The sequence below is a fragment of the Patella vulgata genome, chromosome 9 (genome assembly GCF_932274485.2).
Source record: "Patella vulgata chromosome 9, xgPatVulg1.2, whole genome shotgun sequence".
In the NCBI taxonomy this organism is placed as follows: domain Eukaryota; kingdom Metazoa; phylum Mollusca; class Gastropoda; family Patellidae; genus Patella; species Patella vulgata.
This window is the reverse complement of record NC_065887.2, coordinates 34273374-34286992: the sequence shown is the minus strand read 5'-3', so window position 1 is coordinate 34286992 and position 13619 is coordinate 34273374. Positions and strand designations below refer to the sequence as shown.

The 13619-nt window shown below is 35.3% G+C and overlaps 1 protein-coding gene and 1 long non-coding RNA gene across 3 annotated transcripts; one reads left to right on the top strand and one right to left on the bottom strand.

Moving 5' to 3' along the window:
- Positions 1–3: 3 nt before the first annotated feature.
- LOC126832111 (uncharacterized) lies at positions 4–1065 on the bottom strand. Its single transcript, XR_007684551.1, has 2 exons — positions 983–1065; positions 4–179 (listed from the first exon to the last, which is right to left on the bottom strand). It is a non-coding gene; the product is annotated as an uncharacterized LOC126832111 (long non-coding RNA).
- A 4946-nt stretch (positions 1066–6011) lies between these two features.
- LOC126831660 (carbohydrate sulfotransferase 9) lies at positions 6012–12681 on the top strand. 2 transcript variants are annotated; one of them, XM_050562273.2, is made up of 6 exons: positions 6012–6147; positions 6470–6614; positions 8219–8325; positions 9830–9870; positions 10118–10308; positions 11004–12681. In XM_050562273.2, the coding sequence occupies exons 2-6, from the start codon at positions 6592–6594 to the stop codon at positions 11923–11925; spliced, it is 1284 nt and encodes a 427-aa protein (XP_050418230.1). In that variant the 5' UTR covers positions 6012–6147; positions 6470–6591; the 3' UTR covers positions 11926–12681. The 2 variants fall into 2 exon arrangements, with proteins under 2 accessions (XP_050418230.1, XP_050418229.1); XM_050562272.2 differs by lacking the exons at positions 6012–6147; positions 6470–6614 and having other exon boundaries at positions 8054–8325.
- The last annotated feature ends 938 nt before the right edge of the window (positions 12682–13619 follow it).

Here is a 13619-nt window from a genome sequence, read left to right as displayed (position 1 = left end):
TACCACATCTCACCCCTACTATGTTACTTATATTACATATGTTTTGAGCCCATGTCACATTTCCACATTCTTCCAGTTGGGTTTCGTTTCCTTGACAATTAATACCACTCATCCAATAAGATCGAGTCGTTGTAATCCATGAATTATTGCCATTGACATAGATATCAGTTTCATCAGGTCTGTAATGTGAATACGTACTATGATGTGAACTGGGAACACAAACAGAATAATCTGGTTAAAAACCGTCGTGCACTTAGAAGAATCGTTCAATATTTCAAATCGTGTACTCATTTGCCAGGAGGCTGATATGTAGTTGTTGAGATGGAAAACCAGGGTCTGGTGTACACATTCATATTGAATATAAAATATCACTCATAGTCTGACTTCGAAAAATAATTTGCGGTGACGTTGCTCTCCGGGCAAAGCTCACCCACTAGAAATTTGACGCGTAAACGCAGTAATAACACATAGCGAATTCCATGAAAGATAATTTAGTGCTTGGAGGAACCCGTAGAAAACATGCTGGACCAAGCCTATTATGTGGGTTCTCCACTTGTCTGCAATATCACCCTGGGTGGAAACGGACTTAAAACCTCAAGCAACAACAACAAACCGTAGAAAACCAAAGAGGTTTCGTTGTAATGCATGGGATCAACACTTGACTAAACGACACGATATGAAGCACGCTTTGGACGACTTGGTTTTCCCATCGTAAATATCGTACAGATTAAGGGGATGGATACAGAAATATGCCAAACAGATTTACTTATTTGCTAACTTTTCCTGCATCAAGTCTGGCCTACTAGTTTACTGAATACTGTCGCAATATTTTTGCAAAGCCTTTTATGGTTGAGGTTTGATTGCAGAAAGTGTGTCTTTGTTTAGTGATCAGCATAATACAATATCATAGTACCAAACATAAATGTATATTGTAGTAAAATTGGGAAACGGTTTGGTTGGAATTATCCAATTTGTTTCTTACCTTGAAGAATTAAACAATTTTAATTGTTGGCAAACCACCTGCGCAGCATTTTTATCAAATCCATCGTCACAGACATTCCCCCAGACACGATCGTGATAGATTTCTAAACGTCCTACTGAAGATCCAAAACCGCCTACCAAACGCACATTTTGTGCTGATAAAAAAATATATATATAGAGATAACCAGTAATGTTAAGAAAAATGTTCTTTATTATGGTGTCTTGTTAACGGACCGTTTAGTACAGGGGTGTCAAACATACGGCCCGCGGGCCAGATCCTGTCCGCCAAGGTTTAAATGTTGCCCGTGCAGTGGAACAAATTTCAACAAATTTACGTGTCGATAATTCTTAGAAACTAGCGGTGGAAATCAGTTATTATTGTTTTCTGGTTTCAGTAAACTCTAACTTATGTACTGTATATCATGCTATCTAAGGTGTATATAATATTATCTTGGCAATTTGGAAACCAGTCTAAAACAATTACCTGTATCAAGGACGTTTGTCTTTGTTTTTAGAATTCAATAAAGTTTAAGGACGTTTGGCTTTGTGTTTTCGAATTTTTGTGTAGATCTCCGGCCCACTTGAAGTAAAAATTTAATTCATGTGGCCCCTGAATCGAAATGGGTTTGACGCCCCTGGTTTAGTACATTACTTTAAAATTGATTGTTTTATTTTCCTTGCAAGAACGAAGTATCCTTTAATGTTCAATATCACCTGTATAGCTATTAATGCCAAATCAATCTACTTCCCTAGAACGAAGTTTTTGATTCTACAACTCTACAAGAGGGGACTGTTGTTTTTATCTGGGATATAGAAAAAAAAACAACAATTACTGTAGCTATGAATTTTATATTTAGTTCTGTTACTTTCTATTTGAGTATAAATTATTATTTTATTTGAGGAATAACATAATGAATGCATGAACAAAGTGAAAATGGGGTGGGATATTTCTCGTTGGTGTTGGCCGGTGTGTCCTATTTAGTGAACGACACTGTAAGCCGTGCAAAGTTTGTCCATTGATTTCGCTGTTGTTTTTCCCATGAAAATAGATTTTAAAATGATCATGTTGAATCTTACCTCTACAAGATGAAATTAAGATGAAAACGATTATCTGAAAGGTAAAATATTTTTTCTGTAGTGGTCTCGTTGGCAGACAGAGGACTGAAATGGGCAAAATAAGCCAATATGAAATATTGTTATTTTAACTAATTCAGATTTGAGTACAATTCAGCTGATCAAAACAATAAGCGGAGAATTGTAAACGAAATTGACTGAGTAACTTACCAAAATGAATCCCATTGAACCGTTATAATGAAGAATTCGGGGTGTATGAGTGGTCCACATTAAGTAGTAAGTGATAAATATTGAAATACATCAAGATAAGAGTACTAACGCGACGTAGATAGGCCCTATAATTTTCAGGCAGTATGTGTCTTCACACACAGTGCGAGTGATCTGGAATTTAAGACATGACAAAACGCACAACTATTTCGATTTGTGTAGTTAATAATGGTTATTGATGGATGCAAGTGTTTGAAATTAGCAGACAAATAGAATCATGTCATATTATTTTCCCAGACATTATAAAGATTCGAATGGCGTAATCAATCTTGACCTAGTTCGGTAGATAAGGTCACCTGACACAGAGCTTTGAGTATTATATGGCTACATACACCCCAATACTTCTCTCCAAACCCATGCACCCCGCGCCCCCCTTACCCACCCTGAACATACATACAAAATCGTCGTTGGAATCCGGTTAATAGGCGTAATGAATTCAATATTCATGTGGATTTGTTTATTACGCTTTCATTGTGGGATAGAGACCTGTTGAGAGATAATAATAAATTTTTTGAGACAGCAGTTTCCTCGACTAATCTCCGCACTTTGACCCTACGTAGAATGTACGTTTTTATTTGGCAAATACAAGAAATCACCAATGATTATGCCAGGTCACCATTTTATTCCATTGTGATGAAACTAAAGTCCCTGTTTGTGATTTGAACGGTATAGCAATTCTTTGCAAACTGCAATATTGTAAAACATTGAATTTGGAATAGAAATATCAGTCCATAATTAACAATTCAATTCCGTTCAGTATTTACAAAGATATAATGAAGCGAAATTTCATCGATGTATGCCGCCCCTTAACTAAATGGCACACTTTACTCCTATTTTCTTTGTTTTCTCTTCTTTTTCTTGATAGAATCTGTCGACAAAACAGGTCCTCATTTCCCCAAGTTGACATTATAACACGACCGCCGCCATCTTTTAAAACATGTTCTGGAAATCTGAGCAATAGTTTTATTTTTAAAGCCGATTGAATCCATGCCGAAAGATTTTGAGTTTTTCTTAATTAAATGTTAAATAATAAATCTGAGTACATATTACACGGATTAAGCTGTGTTTTTTTTAATTTTTTTCCGACAAAATGCAAGTAAGGCACCGTTACTTTAAAATGTGTTTATATCCCAAAGACCTCGGATGGGTTCTATTTTGGCACACATCGAATCGTAACTTCTTGGATTATTTCCCCTGATTCTCCGTAAGTCGCCTACATATCTAATACACTCTCTGATGTAGGTCGTAATTCTTAACGTACCCATACATGTTTATTATACAACAATCACATATTATGAGTTCGATTTTCATGGAAAGCGGGTCATACCCCCCCCCCCCGGTAAAATTGCTCCGTTTACCCAAATGGTGGCAAAACATGTATTTCATATCCCATGTTTGTGACCCTCTAGATGAACATTAAAATATGTGTTAAGCAGCAAAAGATCTTGGATGAGTTCGATTTGGTGCGCATCGGACCGCAACTTCTTACGTTATAGCCCCTGCCTTTTACACGAAATGTGTAACTAAGTAGGCTTTGTAGGGTGATGAATTTGGAACATGTTAGGGGCAAACGCTATCGATAATCAGCATTCCGGGACCTTTCTTTCCGGTTTACCCACACCCCATTGCCGTGAACACTATAGAGGGTATAGTTTTTAACATTTTTTCCAAATTTGGTGTGAAGCATTGGGTCATGAGAGGACGAACCCTAAACAGAAATCATCCCGCGACCTTTCGTTCTAGAGTTATGTCCCTTTAGCATAAAACCTCGTGAACGGATTAGAGGCTACATTTCAAACAAAGCTGAAGTTTAGATAAAGCTGCTGTGTGGGCATATTCAACGCTTTGCGTGGCTATCTTTTTTCTCAATTTGGTGTGAAGCATTTGGGCCATGAGAGGACGCACCCTATCGATAATAAGAAGTCTGTGTCGGGTGGGATGATTTACCCGATGCTACCCAATACCACCGCAATAACACCACATACTACCCAATACTATAATGATTCAAAAATAGTGATTTATATCGCGGGAAATGTACTTCAAATGCTGTTCCATTTGCCTCCCTATATCACCCAAAACGAGCAATTCATAACCAAATACTACCAAATACTTATCAAATACTACAAAATATGCTACCCAATATTATCAAATAACAGCCTAATATCGCCATATAGCAACACAATAGTATAATTACGGCAACGAATATTCAATAATTTGCAAAAAACCCGGTCAAAGAAAACGATAAAAAGCGGAAAGTAATATTGGGTAAATCGTCCCGTCGTATTTTGTTTTGCTGTGGACGTGAGTTGTGTGGAAGATGGCAGAATCCATTACAACAATATGTTTGCAAATTATGAAAGTCACGTGTTTTTCTCCAATTTTTCGAAAAGAATTGAAGGTGTTCAGTTATCGTTAATTGGAATATTTCCGGATTTAATTAAAAACGATAACTGGATGTTCAGCTGTATATTTTATAAACTGAATTTATTTTAGAATTTATTTTAATGCATTTTTAAATCTTTGTTAATTTTAAACTCTGAAATCTAGTTATCGGTTCTAAAGGCAGATAACTGCGTAAATATTTCATTTTTGTGTAAATTATCGAATATTCGTTGCAATTATTGTACTGGTGTGCTGCTAATTAGGATTGTATTTTATAATATTGGGCAGTATTTGGTAGTATTGGGATGCTTTGAGTTTGGTGATGTAGGGAGGCAAATGGAACAGTCAGACATCGATAATCACATTTGACGTACATTTACCACGATATATCTCACTATTTGTGAAATAAAAATCAAGTAGTATGCCCATTTTGCACCATTATGTTCTAGTATTGGGTAGTATGTGGTGATATAGGGGTGGTATTGGGTAGTATTGGGTAAATCGTCCGCCGGTCCGTGACCTTTTATTTTATACTCAGCTCAGGTATGTGAACAATCTGAAATAAGCAGCCTAAAACATTAAAACCAAATTCTTTAACCCAAACGCATTTGAGGTTGGATAGAACATCCGGGTCAGATTGTTCTGGCATATGGGCTAAGATTATATTAGAAAAGTAGGATGAAACATTTCTTTTCTTGAACAATTACAACTCTTAAATGACCGGACGAATCGTTAAATTCCATAATCCGTTAGCTAACGGACTGATGAAGTTAATCCAAGAGAGAGAGAGAGAGAGAGAGAGAGAGAGATGGGGTTTAACGTCCACTCGACACAAACTAGGTCATTTCGGGACTAACATATGGTTTAATTTTATTTCAATAATTCGCTTGCGCATAGGGGTCTTTAGAAGTGGGAGGAAACCGGAGGACCCGGAAAAAACCCACGAGGTTAGACAGGCGACCCTACTCCTTGTCACGTATAACCGGGGATTCGAAACCACGCCAGTCGACTCAATGACAGACTTTATGATACAGCGCGCGCACGCTAACCATTCAGCCACCCAACCCCCCTAATCCAAGAGAAGACTGTTTGGACATTGACTGAATTTTAAATTTTTAAATTCTTTGTACATGTATAACAACTTCATAGAAGTTAATATTAACAAAAAACTGAAGAATATTACACGTATATGTATTTCAAAGTGTATCAATAGGTATATCAATCCGTGCATATTGGCTTTGAAACTAAATAATTTTGACCAGCTGGTGTATTGAATTATTTTATGCTACACACTATCAAAACATTATAAAAACAGTCGATATTAAATTATCCAGTTAGAAAACTTTATTTACATAACTTTACCATGCACAATAGTTAATATTGTAGTTTTATTGTCACTGAGATTTTATTCCACGGAGGGTACAACTTAATAAGCGGACTCTGGTATGAAAAATGGATATTTATTATAAAATTCTAGAAAAATTAATTTTTCACATAGATAGTACAATTAGATATATGAACAGTTACCAGGGAAATTTCAATTTCTAATGTTATTTTAGATTCATAGTTCACGAACTTGTATGAATTTAGATATTCTAAACCAATTGGAAGGATAGAGCTTGGTCCATTATGCATATAACTCGGTGCAGCTATACTGCTAAATTTAGCTGGAGATAATTGTGATAACGCTAAGTTTAGTAATATTTATATGTGATCTGGTGTAAAACAAGGGTTACTATTAGATCGTATTATTTTATACTTATAGACTGGAATGGTGAGCTATTTCTCTCTGTATTGATATTTTGGGAATTGGTGATGAGATGACTCAGGGCTACATGGATTATGATCACTACCCTAAATTAACCAAGCATCAAAAATATCGAATCTATGAAACAGTCATCAATGTACAGGTAGGTTTATAATCTTAATTCCAACAAATATTGATTATGGAATCGATATCGATTTGGGGTTGTGTAACATTAGGTAGAAATGCTGCAAGGTTATCTCCTATTGTTCTGCTCCAACTGGGTTAATGAAGACGGGCATACGCCATACAGTGTGCACTGAGGGAAATTTTGTCCCGGCATATACTTTTATATCGAACATGTCAAACATGCGGCCAGCGGGAGAGATCTGGTCCGCTAGGGGTTTAAATGTGGCCCGTAGAACAAATTTCAACAAACTGCCATGTCGATAATTCTTAGAAACTAGTGGTGGATCAGTTAGTATTGTTTCCCAGTTTCAGTAAAACTCTGACTTCTGTACTGTATGTCATAGATATGTAATACAAGAGAACGTTGTGTTCAATATTAATTATATCTTGGCAATTTAGAAACCAATCTAAAAAATTACCCAGGCTTTGTTTTCAGAATTCGATAAAGTTCAATGACGTTTGGCTTTATCTTGATATTTTTGTATTTCTCCGGCCCACTTGATGTAAAATTTTAGCCTCTGAATCAAATTGGGTTTGACACACCCGCTGAAGAGAGTAAACAGTATCTCCATAGCAGCTCACCCGCATATCTTTACTATTATTAATCCTTCGAGTCGGTGCTCGAACAACAGATGATTTAGTCAAAACTATTTAAGGTTGTCTGTCATCTTTGGGAATATATATATCCACTTGTGTCATCGTATATTATCATTTGTTTTCTATGTTGCGCATGAATTACAATTATATCATGCTTCATTTTAAATAGGATAATGTATTTTGTTCATTTTTGGTTCGGTGTATTGAAATTATGAAGTAAAGTAATATACTGTAGTAATAATACTATATCTCTAGTCAAACAAATATTTATGTCAGAAAGATGCTTAACATTTAAATGACATTTAATGGCCGGTAGTGTTCCTTTAAAAAAGGTCAATTTACAACCATGATTAAGGGCCCATTTAAAGGACAATACTGTTAGTATAAAGTTTAAGGGCGTTCATATCCTTATTTAAAGGTCAATTTACAACCAGGGTTAAGGTCCAATTTAAAGGACAATATACCGTTATCATAGTTTCTGTCAACACAAGATAAATTTGCTTAGAAATTTAACAGCAATAAATCTGTAATTACTTCAATAAAGTTAGTTGTGTTAAACAGATGTCTGAAATCTCATTGGCTTTTAATTTACTCGATATGGCGAAACTATGAGCAGTAATACATAATATTGAGATCTTAAATAAAGTAACAAATAGAACCATATTAATGAATAATAACTTTATTTACATTGAATTTGGGTTTATTGAATAGTTGGTCGATCTTGGCCGCAGCTGTGCCTAGCTAAACTTCCCCACCTGTCAAACCGTTTCTACCTTATCTCAACAACCTGTCAATGTTGCAAATTAATGATCAATGCTTTGTGTATTACTTGCATGATCGACTCGCCAAAAACAAGTGTGAATTTTTATTTCTCTAGTCTTTTATTCAAATATCAATGTCTAGTCGCCGATTAAAGTCTATCCATCGACCATCGAACTGCTTGGTTTTGTGCCAGTGTGATGGAATAGAGTCTCTTTGCTTCAGTTCCAGGTTGTTTAAGATCAAGACAGCTAAGATGTTTGATCAGACCGTGAAGATAGGCCTGCCTTTGCTTTGTATAGTTGGACTGGTGCTGTTCATCATTTTAAAGCGTGAGTTTTACGTTTAGGTGAAGTGTATCCATTGATAAAAGTGTACTGACGGATATAAATTAAAGGCAGGAAAAGCTAAATGGTGTGCCTCTCAAAGGGGGTCGCTAAATATTCTTCTTAACGAAGGTTAAATTCTAGCTGTTGTCTTCATCAGGTCGTGTGCGTTTTCTGTGATATAGGTCTAGTAGTCACGTAATTCTTGCAATTAACCGAGACAACCCAGGCTTTAGTGTGGTACTTTTCTACGATTTCTTTCTTTCTTGTGAAGTCGGACGTAACCTGTTGTAAGCGAACTGTTGAATTTGCGAACTATTTTACCATCCCTATTTGGATATTAAATGTACGTGTTTCTGAGAAAATTACAACGCAGCTTGAGATAGTTGTACAGGTCTAACGGTTTCGAACTGTCCTCCACACAAAATTAACGACTCCTTTAACAGGAAAAGTCCCGCGGAACACGAATGTCGCGATGTGGCTCTGTGCCCGGTTTGGTTTAGTGCCAACACTGCTACACTAAAAGAGCAATGTTTAAATAGATATTTACCGGGGTTATACGTAAAAATCTATAAAAAGGCGTCGATGTTCTGCTACAAATTCTGTAGTAAATAGTCCCGAGGATTCCCTTTTCATTGCGTAAATTCACTAAATAAATTAGATACCATTTTACCACTATATTACTATCTAGGGAAAAGAAAATTACAAATAATCCACTGTAAACTAAGATTATGCTGCTCAAATCTACAAGGCCATAAATTCCTCAGAAACGTCGATGATAGCCCTGCTTGCCTCTGTTGTCACAAATTTGAAGATCCCGAACATTATTTACCCGTATGTCCCTTACATTCAGATGCAAGAAAACAGACAATCCATAACCTTCAACATAATCATAAAACAATCAGTTGTCTGTTTTATGGGTCAATAAAATTTTGTCTTGAGATAAACGCACTGATTTTCCAAGAAGTCTAACAATTTATTCTTTTATCAAAGAGATTTAAATCTCCATAAAACAGCTCTTAAATTATTTCAAGCCCCGAACACTGTACAAACATCTATGTCTCTGTAGTATCTATTATGTATCCTATATGTTCTATATGTAATTATGTATGTATGTATATGTTTATAATGTGTACATGTATCTAAACCAGAGAGAGGAGTCACACATAGGCATAGCCTGTTCCCCAATACAAATTCAGATTTAATGAATACAAATATTGTTTTAAAAAAACATCCCAATCACCAACAGGTTTAGCTCAAGATTATCAAAACGGGGTTAACTAAAAGGATAGAGGAACTGAGAGAACAGTCTACAACGATCTCTCCCAATATTTGTAAAGTAGAAGGTATAATGAAACAAATTTAATAACATTTTTGAAATTGAATGCCTTTCTGATTATAGGATAATATCTACTCGTTTAAATTTGTTAAGAAACAAAATGTCCCCAACGGGTGCATTATAAATCTATAGAGAGGCTGTGAATAGGAAGGAAATTTGTTTTTATTTCAGTTTCACCAACCAGTATTTATAGTGTGGATAGCATCAAGAAGGCAAGTACTGTTTCAAATTGAAGGGCGATTTTTTTTTTAACCAACATGGGAATATGTAGTAAGCATCGTCGTTTCATCTTGCAAAAAAAAATCCCCAAATTTTACTTTTATTAAATGTAATATCCAGTGTGTGTTTATGGCGTTTATCTTCTTTGTTATAACCAATGGTGTGGTAAAACTGTCACCATTGAATTCGTCGTTCTTAATGACTATTTAGACAATATTTAATCTGTATTTCTATTTTCAGATTATCAAGATTAACCATGCGAAACCAGGACCTAGAGATAGAGATCAGATAAAAAGACATCAATATGTTGATGCTGTATGTAAGAATAATACCCTGGGAAGTACTGGTAATATCCTTGTTTCTTCAGCCAAGAAAATGTCTTATTGTATTGTACCTACAGCAGAGTCGGAATTCTGGATCCGAACATTTCGGTGAGTCTATATAGATAAGAGTCTTTGATTGGCATATTCGATTCCATGTGACTTTTCACATTCAGATAGGATGTTCAATTCAGATAATGTGTAAAATTATCAAGCACTCTCTAAGATACAATCGTTCAAAATCTCAGTTGACGGGTAATGTATTTTATTTGGTGGTTTACTTGTAGTAGGTCAATTCTTGACTTTTCCATAACTAGCAGAATCTATGATGATATGGAATACGATTTTATTAAAAATAAATTTCATTGATCATGTTCTTGTTATAAACGTCTCACTAAGTGACGAAAAATTGGCATGCACGTAAAAGAACCTTCGACAGTTGGAATTCAATCCAAGAGCAGGCCATAGACACAGACTTTAACCCATTTCATTTCATTTCAATGGCAACGGTACTCACAATGATGGCAGTGTTAGATTTGAAATTGGAAAGGGTTCCCATACATAGCTTGCAGGATATAATGTTTTAGCAAAGGAAATATTTTCCAGTCATTAGTTATGTATGTAGGTTATTGACTATCAAGGAAATATACCTTGTCATTAAATCTATTTTACATCAAATTAGTTGCTTTTAAAAATAGACAATGCTACATCAACAAAAATTTGGTGTTACGAAATTAGCTGGATCACTTCACACTTAGACAAATATTGATCAAATATTTTATTTGGGCCATGCCCTTGTATTCCAGGTACCTCAACGATGAATCCAAGGAGGAAATAGACACAAGAGATTTGACGAAACTAAACAGTTTGCTTTCTCAGAACCTGCTACGACAGAATTTAAAATTATACCACATGGAGAAAGAGTCAGATGAAATTGTCGTTGATGCAACAAACAAGATTTTGTTTACAAGAAACCCCTACACAAGACTATGGATTGCTTACATAGAACATATGTTTTTACCAGACTTATGGAACGAGGTTGGGCGTAAAATTGTGTCATTTCGAAAATCTCCCAAACAGGAAAGTCTTCTGTGTGGAAATGACGTAACATTTGAAGAATTTTTGGATCACGTGCTACGCGAGGCGAAAAGCCCAGCAAATATGAAGAAAATTTGGAGGCCGGTTCAATACCTGTGCAATCCCTGCAAGTATAAACCAGATTTTATAGGAAAAGTTGAATATTTTGATGTTGATGCAAAGCATATACTTCAAAAGTTCGATTTATCTATATTACTAAAATCATATGAAAGCGAGAACTATGAAATTGGTGAAATGAAGAACATAATCCGTCATTATTTTCACTTGTATAACCAGGGTACCATTAGCAACTGTATTTCTAGAGCGGGATTGGCTCTGAGATTGTGGACCAGCTTTCAAGTGCGAGGTTATCTCCCTTTACAATCAGAATCGGCTCTACAGCATATAACAGAGAGAACTTTTGACGTCAATATTTTCAGAGAAATCGTGGTCAATATTTATGATCGTTACAGAAGTTCTAGATACCTGTGGAAGAACCAACATAACAAATTAACTACCCACGCTTTCCAGGAAATACCCTTCCGAATTTTTAAAGGTCTAACAACTGTCTATGAGTTTGACTTTAAAGCTTTCGGATATGAAATGTTCCCAAAACAATTTTTAAAAATACCCGGAGTTCCACGGATCTAAATAAAAGGCAGATAATTACGTATTTCCCTTGGTTTTAATTACTTTAGAATTTTTTTGTAAAACTGAAGACTTTAATTTGTAGCAATGGAGTTTTCACCACAAACAAAGGATGGCCCATATCGTTTCAAGAATAAGATAAATCCAAGCTACTGAACTACTTGAAAACTAAAATAATGTGTACGAATGTGTTATGACTTTTTAAAACGCCTATATCTCTGTGATGGATTAGTATGCAATCCAGGTAGAACAACTCGATAATTACAACATTCCATTGACTCAATGCCAAATCAATGCCGCTGTTAGAGAATACTGAACGATGCACAGCAATCCACACAGGGACAACTGCTAGTGTTACTGTTATGTTTTTTAAGGATTTGTTTTATACAACCCGAAGATGCATGAAGATTTTTATTAAATTAAGCAACTAATTTTAATATACATAGCTGGTTGAAATGAATTTTAATTTAAGCTGACATTAAATGCAACTAATAAATACTAAATTCAAAATAAATATAATGCACAGTCCGTGGGCGGTCGAATATCGTAAGGTTTTTTCGTTCATTAATCAGGGCTTGTATTTCCATCTGAAATAATAGAAAAGATGATATTTATTAGATAACGACAAAAAAAGACTAAAACTATTGCATGTTTTAGATAAAGTACTTAGATATAGGTTTTAGTTTCATCAATGAATACTGTAGTCGACATATTGTGATCTCACATTCATTTCTATTGAATAAAATATACGAAAAGAAATTGTGAAGAAGCATGCATGCCACATTTGAATAATATTCAAACATAACAAGTGTAAATATGCTAACCAGCATATTAGTGGATGGCGGCGGGAGGGTGATAATATCATCTCACATCCGATATATTTATACATTTCAAAAGTTTTCAACATTTACCTAATAAACTTACCACAGAAAGAAATTATTTAGTTTTTTGTAGGAACAATTTTTGCTTTAAAGTACCACATTCTACATTGACCTTCTGGTGTAAATGTGTATTCATTTCCAACATTGACACTTTTAAAGTTCCATAAATAGTTGTTCAATCTTAATGCTCCGGGCCCTGCGCAGTTCCAATCCAGTGGCACACCTACGCCATCTTTAGGGTATAACCCCAAGACGTCGCCGGCCTGAACCTTTATTCTATCTTCTGGTTTAACTGGTACATACTGTTTTCTCTTAAACCTGGTTGTCACCAGATTTTTTCCCACTAAAGTCATACTACAAGAAGAAATAATACATTCTTGATAATAAATTGTATATATTATAGACATAACTTACATATCATATTAGGCATATCATATTAGACACATCTTATTCGAAATTTTAAAAGATTCGAGCTATTCTTATCAGCGGTATCGGTCGTTTCAGTCACTAACAGACACTTTTCTCGACGAAAGTAGCATTTACCTTAGCTAACATGACGTTAAGACAGATCACATCAGTGAACTATTACTTTTATTGGCAATATCTACTGAACGGGGTTACTGATTAGTCAATACGTGTGCTTTTTGTGAGACTGTTTATTCAAAATTTTGCTGTTTACCTTAATGGGGAACTGGTTGGTCTAAACACAAAAAACCCAACTTGTCCTGACGTACGGCTATAGAACTGCCACTCAACTATTTCACCAGATATAGGAATTCTAAGAGAATCACTCATTCCTGTGTGTGCCCAATTTCT

Excerpts from the sequence above, each read along its gene's own strand:
- LOC126831660 (XM_050562272.2), top strand. The coding sequence starts at position 8,130 with ATGTCTAGTCGCCGATTAAAGTCTATCCATCGACCATCGAACTGCTTG. Across the intron at positions 9,871-10,117 it reads GTGTGGATAGCATCAAGAAG|ATTATCAAGATTAACCATGC; the intron begins GCAAGTACTGTT and ends TTCTATTTTCAG. Across the intron at positions 10,309-11,003 it reads TTCTGGATCCGAACATTTCG|GTACCTCAACGATGAATCCA; the intron begins GTGAGTCTATAT and ends CTTGTATTCCAG.